At 35.4% G+C, this 8,584-nt stretch overlaps 2 protein-coding genes across 2 annotated transcripts; one reads left to right on the plus strand and one right to left on the minus strand.

Annotated features, from left to right (window-relative positions):
- The first annotated feature begins 524 nt into the window (after nucleotides 1–524).
- LOC140883852 (replication protein A 70 kDa DNA-binding subunit B-like) lies at nucleotides 525–4,109 on the plus strand. Its single transcript, XM_073290449.1, has 12 exons — nucleotides 525–752; nucleotides 1,160–1,306; nucleotides 1,393–1,611; nucleotides 1,740–1,917; nucleotides 2,022–2,292; nucleotides 2,374–2,476; nucleotides 2,564–2,688; nucleotides 2,780–2,858; nucleotides 2,955–3,099; nucleotides 3,252–3,412; nucleotides 3,502–3,622; nucleotides 3,713–4,109. The coding sequence occupies exons 1-12, from the start codon at nucleotides 625–627 to the stop codon at nucleotides 3,908–3,910; spliced, it is 1,875 nt and encodes a 624-aa protein (XP_073146550.1). The 5' UTR covers nucleotides 525–624; the 3' UTR covers nucleotides 3,911–4,109.
- Nucleotides 4,110–6,375: 2,266 nt separating this feature from the next.
- LOC140884298 (mitochondrial import inner membrane translocase subunit Tim9) lies at nucleotides 6,376–8,148 on the minus strand. The gene is made up of 2 exons (XM_073291014.1): nucleotides 7,994–8,148; nucleotides 6,376–6,912 (listed from the first exon to the last, which is right to left on the minus strand). The coding sequence occupies exons 1-2, from the start codon at nucleotides 8,086–8,088 to the stop codon at nucleotides 6,726–6,728; spliced, it is 282 nt and encodes a 93-aa protein (XP_073147115.1). The 5' UTR covers nucleotides 8,089–8,148; the 3' UTR covers nucleotides 6,376–6,725.
- Nucleotides 8,149–8,584: the final 436 nt, after the last annotated feature.

An 8,584-nucleotide genomic window follows, 5' to 3' on the forward strand; every position in this document is an offset into this window, starting at 1 on the left:
ATTTTAGTTACTATATAAAATGAATATAATATTAATTTTTTATTAATCCGGTTGAACCGTCCGGTCGAACCGGTTGAACCGTTTTTTGGTGGTCGACCGGTTCGATCACCGGCCCGGTTATGAAAACATTGCTACAAAGGATGATAAAAACTGAAAAATATGGTAACATAAATATTAATTTTTTTAAATCACAATTATAGCATAATTCGAATCAAAAGTTGGGAGAAATAAGAATACGTAGTCCTGTACACCAAACTATACGTCTCTTTGAGTCCTTAATATTAAAACCCTAAAAAAAAAACCCCAAAGAATAAATTTTAATTTTATTAAACAATTTTTGTTGAGAAATAAGGAATGGATGAAGAAAATAGAAGCAAAGAAATCACACGTGTTCAAATTTAGACAAAAAAGTTTTTGGCGCTGACAAAACATCTCCTCGCGCCAAAACCCGAATCCAAAATTTCAATTAAAAGCCCTCCAAAAACTTTGGCTCCTAAATCTTCATATGTACAGCAGGCTTTCCATTTCTTCAGCATCAATTTTTCTTGCTTTTCTTCAGATCTTACAACAAATCCGGACCTGGGTTTTTCTTCAATTTGCATCTTCCAGTGAGGTGAAACGAAGATGGCCAAAACAGTGAGCCCAGATGCGATTTCTACTATTCTGGCTAACCCGTGTCCTGATTCTACGTCAGATTTGCCCGAAATTATCATACAAGTTGTCGATCTGAAGCCCACCGGGTCGAAGTTCATGTACGTGTTTTGTAATTTCCCAGTTTTCTATTGGATCCAGAAAATGAATATTTATGAAATGAATGGGCATATTTATGTGTTACTGAGATCGTTTCTATCTGTCTTCGGTTCATTTGCTCTTTTTCTTTTTTTTTTTTTTTTCTTTTTAATCCTTTTTTCGCGTATAATAACCAAAAGAAATTTGGTTGTCCCTAAAGTAGTGTCACGAGATACTTGAAATTTCTGACTTCCGTTCGACGAGTTTTATGAAATGTTTATCATTTATGAAGCTCATTATACTGTTGTGAAATTATTTTGATGTTCGATTCTCTTTTACAGATGCGGTAAGTATTTTTCTTCGATGGGATCCGAAAAGAACTAGTTGTGTGAAAGAGTAAATAAAACCTTGTTTTTGTTGAATAATTCAGGTTTATGGCGAGTGATGGTAAGAAGAAGGTGAGAGCACTGTTGCAGTCCACTTTATCATCGGAAGTAACCTCTGGGAACATTCAGAATCTGGGTCTCATTCGCATTCTTGATTACACTCTGAACGACATATCAACCAAGAACGAAAAGTAAATTTCATCCTGATACTCTTATTTTGCTTGATCTTATTCCACATATCTTCATGAACTTTAAGGTACAACATGTGATATTTTAGGTACTTGATCGTATCAAAATGCGAGTCTGTGTCTCCAGCGCTTGAGTCAGAGTACAAAGCAGGTGTGAAAACTGAGGAAACTGAGACTGTGTTGAAGTCTGAGCAGGAGATTGATGTCAAGAATGAGGTAAAGAGTGAGGGTACGAGCAGTGTATTGAAGCCTAAGCAAGAAATTGTGGCTAAATCAGCTCATCAAATAGTTCAAGAACAGCATGGAAAGTAAGTCGACAATATCATGATTTGCAATAATAGAATGCATAAATAGTGCGAGTAAAGAGTTTTTTTTTGGGTGATTTGATGTCATGGCCTTCAAGTGTTTTAATGCTCTTATATGTAATTGATGGCAGTATGGCACCTGCTGCAAGAATGTCCATGACACGGAGAATTCATCCGCTTGTGTCCTTGAATCCATACCAGGGTAATTGGACCATAAAAGTTCGCGTCACCAGCAAAGGGAACAATCGTTCTTACAAGAATGCTAGAGGAGAAGGTTGCGTGTTTAATGTAGAGTTGACGGATGAAGATGTAAGTAGACGGTTTATGTTTTTAAATGTGTCAAATATTGATCTTTATAATCTGTTTCACGCTGAATGCTGATGGAGATGTTGAATTGCTATAATATGGTTCAGGGAACACAAATACAAGCTACTATGTTCAACGAGGCAGCCCGGAAGTTCTATGATAAGTTTCAGATGGGGAAGGTTTATTTTATATCGAAGGGCACATTGAAAGTTGCCAACAAGCAATTCAAAACTGTACAAAACGATTACGAAATGACATTGAATGAAAATTCTGAAGTTGAGGAAGTCTTCAATGAGGCAGCTTTTATTCCTGAAACAAAATACAATTTTGTCCCTATCGATGAACTAGGCCCATATGTCCATGGAAGAGAACTCGTGGGTAAGTGTTCTCTATGCAACAACTCTATGGATCTTTCCCTTTATTTAGAAAACACAACTTATAATCAATTTCTTTTCACAGATGTAATTGGCGTTGTGCAAAATGTATCTCCTACAATGAGTATCCGAAGGAAAAGTAACAACGAGTCAGTGCCAAAGCGTGATATAACAATTGCTGATGAGACGTATGTCTACATTGTTTTTGTTATAGTGATGTTTTAGTATAGTTCAATTGCAGTTGAAAACTGATGAATTTTAAATAATATTTGCAGGAAGAAGACTGTAGTGGTGTCTCTATGGAATGATCTTGCCACAAATGTAGGACAAGAACTGCTGGATATGGCAGATAAATCTCCTATTGTTGCCATAAAATCTCTTAAAGTTGGAGACTTCCAGGGTAATTATGGTACCATATTCATACTACATATGAAATTGAATCCTTGTAATGTCAGCTGAACAATGCTTTTCTTTACCATTTGGCATTTCAGGCGTATCATTGTCCACACTGAGCAAAAGTGTTTTAGTAGTCAATCCAGCAACACCGGAAGCCAATAAGTTGAGATCTTGGTAAATAAATGTTTGGGAAATGCCAAAATTTCAGCCTTCAGCTCTCGTTGTTTCCGCGCATTCTGAATATATTCTTCTTGTTCTAATGTTCTCCAGGTTTGAATCTGAAGGTAAAGAAACACCTATGGCCTCTGTAGGTTCTGGTTTAAGCCCTTCCACAAAAGGTGGTGCGCGTTCTATGTACTCGGATCGAGTCTCCTTGGCTCATATTACCAATAACCCCTCGTTGGGTGAGGATAAGGTATTATATGATCTTAGCATTTAACTTGTAGGTTCTGAGTTGAACAAATTTTGATGTAAATAATGAAATTGAGTGTATTTAATCCTCTATGGTGGAAACATGATTGAACTCCATAGTATGCATATATTAATTTGTTTGTTCCTTGATTACAGCCCGTATTTTTCTGCATCAAGGCATACATTAGCTCTATCAAACCCGACCAAACAATGTGGTATCGGGCTTGCAAAACATGTAACAAGAAAGTTACTGAAGCTGTTGGTTCGGGATATTGGTGTGAAGGGTGCCAGAAAAATGAAGAAGAGTGCAGTTTAAGGTTTGTTGTTAACTTGCAATACTCCATCTACTTTGGGCTATCAAACAATGTTTACAACATATAACAAATCTGTCCTTGTCTCGCTACAGATACATTATGGCAGTAAAGGTTTCTGACGCAAGTGGTGAAGCTTATCTATCTGTGTTCAACGAACAAGCAGAAATATTAGTTGGATGCTCAGCAGATGAGCTAAATGTATTGAAATCTCAGGTTAGCATTAAGGCAACCCTCTTTCCTAATGTCCAATTTACTCAGGTCTTGAAGTGCTGGCTAATCTTCATTCTTGAATTTTATTGTCAGGATGGAGACAGTTCTTATCAAATGAAACTGAAAGAAGCTACATGGGTTCCTCACCTTTTCCGAGTTAGCGTCACACCACATGAATACAACAACGAGAAGAGGCAGAGGATAACCGTTAAAGCTGTTGCGCCCATTGATTACGTCGCTGAATCCAATCATTTGCTTGAAGAAATATCAAAGATGAAACTGTCTAAATAGAATGGCTGAGATTGTGGTGATCGTGCTGTTGAATTGGAGTTTTGCTTATTTAACAAATAGGCCCGTTGTCCCTTTGCTTGTTTGATAGGATGATGTTTTGATGATCATTTAGAATGGTGGCAGAAATTTCTCTTGAACAGTTTATCCTAGTAAAGCCTACAGCTTTTAACTTGGTCATTCTAACATCATTTCCTTATTTTCTCATGTATCAAAACATTGGTTGGCCTAATGTTTTAGTCATGTTTTGTATGTGTATTTGTAGGTAGATAATATAGGTCTGAAACTTAGCTGGCACGTATGTTAAAATTCAAATTTCACGCACCAATTCCCAGATCTAATATTCACTCGCAAGATATATCCAGACCATGGATGAGACCTCAAGGACCCAACCAGTGCTATAGACCGCTAGTCAATGCACAAACTCCATATCTAAACCATTAGAGCTTTCATAACTCCCCCATCCAATTTTGGGGTTCTTCTATTCGGCTATGGATAAAGAACTGGCCCTAGGAAACTCGAGTTTCATATACCTGTATAGCACATTCATTCAAAAGTAGTGCAACTGAAATGGCAATCCCATAGTTATTTAAGGCGCAAGGCGCACAAGCGCTAGGGTGCCTTGGAGCCTGAAGCGTAAGGCGAAGCGTACGCTTTATTGAAGTAAAACGCATTTGACATAAATTTTAAAATTAAAGATTATAAAGTGATTGATACTATTGTATTACATAAATTAAATATACAATGATATTGATATAAATAAAAAAAGCCAATGATATATAATGTAGCATAAATCATAACTAAAGAAGTTGACATTTTTTTACCAGAACAAGCTAAAAGCTGATGTCTTCTACCTGATTTAAATTGCTTCTGCCGAACATGATTATTAGAAACTTAGGCTCCGTTTGGTAGCATTATTATTAATCAATGTATAATTTATCTTATCTAATCCTACGTTCTTTTCGTCATATTATTTATTCTTCTATTAATTATTTATTTTACATCAATCAAATCATTAATTATTTATCTTATATCAATCAAATCATCGAATTTAAATTACTATATTACCCCTTATAAATAATATTATTCATATTTTATTTATTATTAAAATGACAAAATAGTAATTTTGTATTTTTATATAAATTTCAACCAATCAAATCAAATAAACTATAATCTATCAATCAAATCAATTACTATATTCACTATCATTTCTTATTTATTTTTTATTAAATTACATTACTTATCTATATATTATTTATCCTATCATCCACATCAAACTGAACCTTATAGTTTGGAAATTATAATCATAAGATTGAGGGGATGAAAAGTCCAGGTCTTTTATTATTAAATAACTATGGGCTTTGGTAATTGGGCTTCAAAGTTGGTTGAGCTAGGGTTAATTTTTTATTATAGAAATAGATTGAGTACCAGATTAAGTACCAGATTAACGAGGCACTCGCCTCTGCGACTCTCTCATGTCATGCGCCTCTACATAGGCGAGCGCTTTAGGCGCGCCTGTTTCAAGGCATGCACCTGTGTAATCACCCAGCCGCAATGGGTGCGCCTAGCTGTGCCTGTCGCCTAGGCGCAACCAATGTTGTAAATGGCGGGAGGCGGTGGCGGGGCGGTCAGTGACCGCCTACCGCCTCGGCCGCCTAGACAGTTGAATTTTTTTTTTTTTTTTACCAATTTTTAATAGGCAATTATGTATAATCATGCAATGTAATTATACATGATCAAGTTTTTTTGTGTAATATATGTAATTAAATAATTTTTATGTCTAAAGAAACTTCATAAAATATATACATACAATCTAGAAAAAGTGAAAATAAATATATAAATACAAACTAACAAGATAATTAAGGTAGTGTCAGATAGCGGCAGCTACGGAGAGCGGATGGAGGCGGTTTGAGGCAGGTGGTGGCTGATGGTGGAGGATATTTGAAACCAAAAATAAATACAAAAGAGAGTGAACGTTGTTTTTATTATATCTAAGGTTTTTAAAATTGATTGGCTTTGACTGATTTTTAAAATTATTTGACTTTGATAGTTGATCGAAATTTTAAAATCATTGACCATCTCGGCCGCCTCGACCGCCTTCTTGCCCGCCTCGACTGCCTGCTTGCCCGCCTCCGCCGCCGGAGCCCGGATGACCTCGAACCGCCTGCAGAGACCGCCTAAGACTAAGGCGGGGCGGTCGAGGGCCGCCTACCACCTAGGCGGCCGCCTCGACTGCCATTTAGAACACTGAACGCAGCCAAACGAACGCTTTTAACAACTATGAGCCAACTACTAAGAAGAAACAACCCGATATCTTTCCCGTTAAATTTCATTTATAACACGCTTTACGACTACATATGTTTTGGCGAAGTTAAAACTCAGTACAATAATTTATAATCTCAAAACTTTAATCAATGATCAAATGAAAGAAAGTAAATGTAATTTAACGTTTAAATTCCAGTAATATATAATGTAAATGACCTTGTTCTATTTATTTTCAAAGAAACCAAGATAGAACTTGGAAATAAGGGTTCACATAATTTAATTATTAAGAGGTGCTCTAAGAAAAATTATACACACAACCGCTGGTCTTATGCTGCTCATCTCCAATAAATTTATTGTCTGAATAAATATACATAAGTTTCTGCTCAGTACTGCTTCTTAGCAGCATAGAAAGATAACAAGCAAGAAGACAACTATATTGACCTCCTTTGGTCTCTGAACAAACGCAACAAAATCTTGAGGTCTAAGAGCAAAATCCATACGTGACCAAATAATGCTGCATAACAAAATCCAAGATATTTGTTAAAAGAACACGTTAATCTTGTGTTGCAGCACCTTGATTAAGCTCTGCAAATCTCATGCCAACTCGCATCGAGTGCTTCAGGAACTTCTCTGCACATCTACGGACACAAGTCTCTTCTTGCTTGTCAAGAGTTTTGCGGCGAAAAGTGTCTACACAGTCAGTGAAACATCTTTCCACCAAATTATTATACATCCTTAAACTGCAGAGTATAAATGCATTAAAATATTAATTTCACCCTCGTTTAGCATTCACGTTTTTCTTGTCAACTAACAAATTCCAATTCTGCTAGACCGATGCAAACAAAAGATGACTGTGCCAGTTACAAAACTAACACAAATATTAGTTCCGGAATCAGGAGAAGATTTGAACATGAAATCCTAGCACCAATAAGGTAGAACAAGAAGTACAACATTAGTTTGACGAATGTGTGCCTTAACCATGAACTCTAGGCTACGTGCGCTTCTAATGTTCAAACACCTTTCAAGTGCATTGTAGCTATAGGGATACTAGATTGAAGGTAAACTACTAGATTTTCATTTATAAATTCATAAGTACGTTTTGTTATCGACTTTTAAAAGTTTGAGTGCAGGAAGTACATATTATATTATATTTCGAAATTTTCTTCGAGCATTTAGATTTCAGAGGATCGAACCTTGCGCCACTTTATTATTTTAGTAAGTCACGTGCCTTGCCTAGCGCCCTAAGCCTAGGCTCTAGGGTATCCATGCACCTTAGTATGCCTTGTGAGAGTCCAATAACTATGAACCACTTGTCCATTTCTATCATTGTAAGTGAACTTCATTTACAAACACTTGATTTAACTCACAACCCAAAATGAATAAGCAAATTCCATGAGAAATAAGCATTAGCTAATATATTTATAAACATATTCCCAAAATTAGATACTGATGCACTAATGCTATGACAACCAAATCGTTTCTATAAACATATTCCACAGGATTAAGAATTACTCTTAACAAGAGTACAAGACTACAAGTCATTTGAACCTCGCATGAAATTAGATACTAATGCAGCAATGCTATGACAACGAAATCCTTTCTATAAACATATTCCACAAGATTAAGAATTACTCCTAACAAGACTACAAGTCATTTGAACCTCGCATGAAATAAAACAAAATAAAATCAATTGCGGCGGCAAATCCTTAGAGCACGAGACTCTAAAATTATCTCAAGGAATAAAAAAATAAAAGAGATTTGAACAAATCGTCGATCAAATACAAACTCAAATCGCAAAATAAAAAAGGAAGCTTGAAATACCTGTCACGGATTTGGAGCTGGTCGATCATGGCGGTCATCCGGATCTTATCTTCCTCCGGAAGAGCATCGAGATCTCCAAGCATGCTCTTGTCCATTTGGAAGCCAAAGTACAACTCTGCAACCCTTTGCTCTCTTCTCTAAAACCCTAAAAATTTTAGATGATTATAGTCATGGTTTTATTACATTTTGAAAAAAAAAAATTAAAAATTAAAAAAACTATTTATTACATAAATTTTCCTTTTTCACACAACATTTTAATTTCTGTTTTTTCCCCTTCTTTTTAGAATATGGGTCACGACTATTAATCTCGTGTTAACGTTGTTTACTTGCAAAGTCTGTATTTTTTAAGAACAAACAAAATAAAATAAATTGTACATATAAACATACAAAAAATAGTGTTTTTATTAATAAATAATCACTAAAACGCAACAAATACAACAATTTTATATGGGGTGACATTTTCGTAAATAAAAAAAAACCAAATGTCACAAAGTTAATGCAATTTTGGTAAATAAGAAAAAAAATCTAATGATTAAGAAAGATAAATGTCATATAAAATGATTAATTTGCCTAATAATTTTGGTTTATTGT

The sequence above is a fragment of the Henckelia pumila genome, chromosome 2 (assembly GCF_033568475.1).
Source record: "Henckelia pumila isolate YLH828 chromosome 2, ASM3356847v2, whole genome shotgun sequence".
Taxonomy (NCBI): Eukaryota; Viridiplantae; Streptophyta; class Magnoliopsida; order Lamiales; family Gesneriaceae; genus Henckelia; species Henckelia pumila.

What these genes read in the sequence shown, in the direction of transcription:
- LOC140883852 (XM_073290449.1), top strand. Translation starts at nt 625, where the DNA reads ATGGCCAAAACAGTGAGCCCAGATGCGATTTCTACTATTCTGGCTAAC. An exon ending in CCATGGAAGAGAACTCGTGG is followed by an intron (nt 2,293 to 2,373) that starts GTAAGTGTTCTC and finishes TTCTTTTCACAG; the next exon opens with ATGTAATTGGCGTTGTGCAA. An exon ending in TAAATGTATTGAAATCTCAG is followed by an intron (nt 3,623 to 3,712) that starts GTTAGCATTAAG and finishes TTTTATTGTCAG; the next exon opens with GATGGAGACAGTTCTTATCA.
- LOC140884298 (XM_073291014.1), bottom strand. Translation starts at nt 8,088, where the DNA reads ATGGACAAGAGCATGCTTGGAGATCTCGATGCTCTTCCGGAGGAAGAT. An exon ending in CAGCTCCAAATCCGTGACAG is followed by an intron (nt 6,913 to 7,993) that starts GTATTTCAAGCT and finishes TATACTCTGCAG; the next exon opens with TTTAAGGATGTATAATAATT.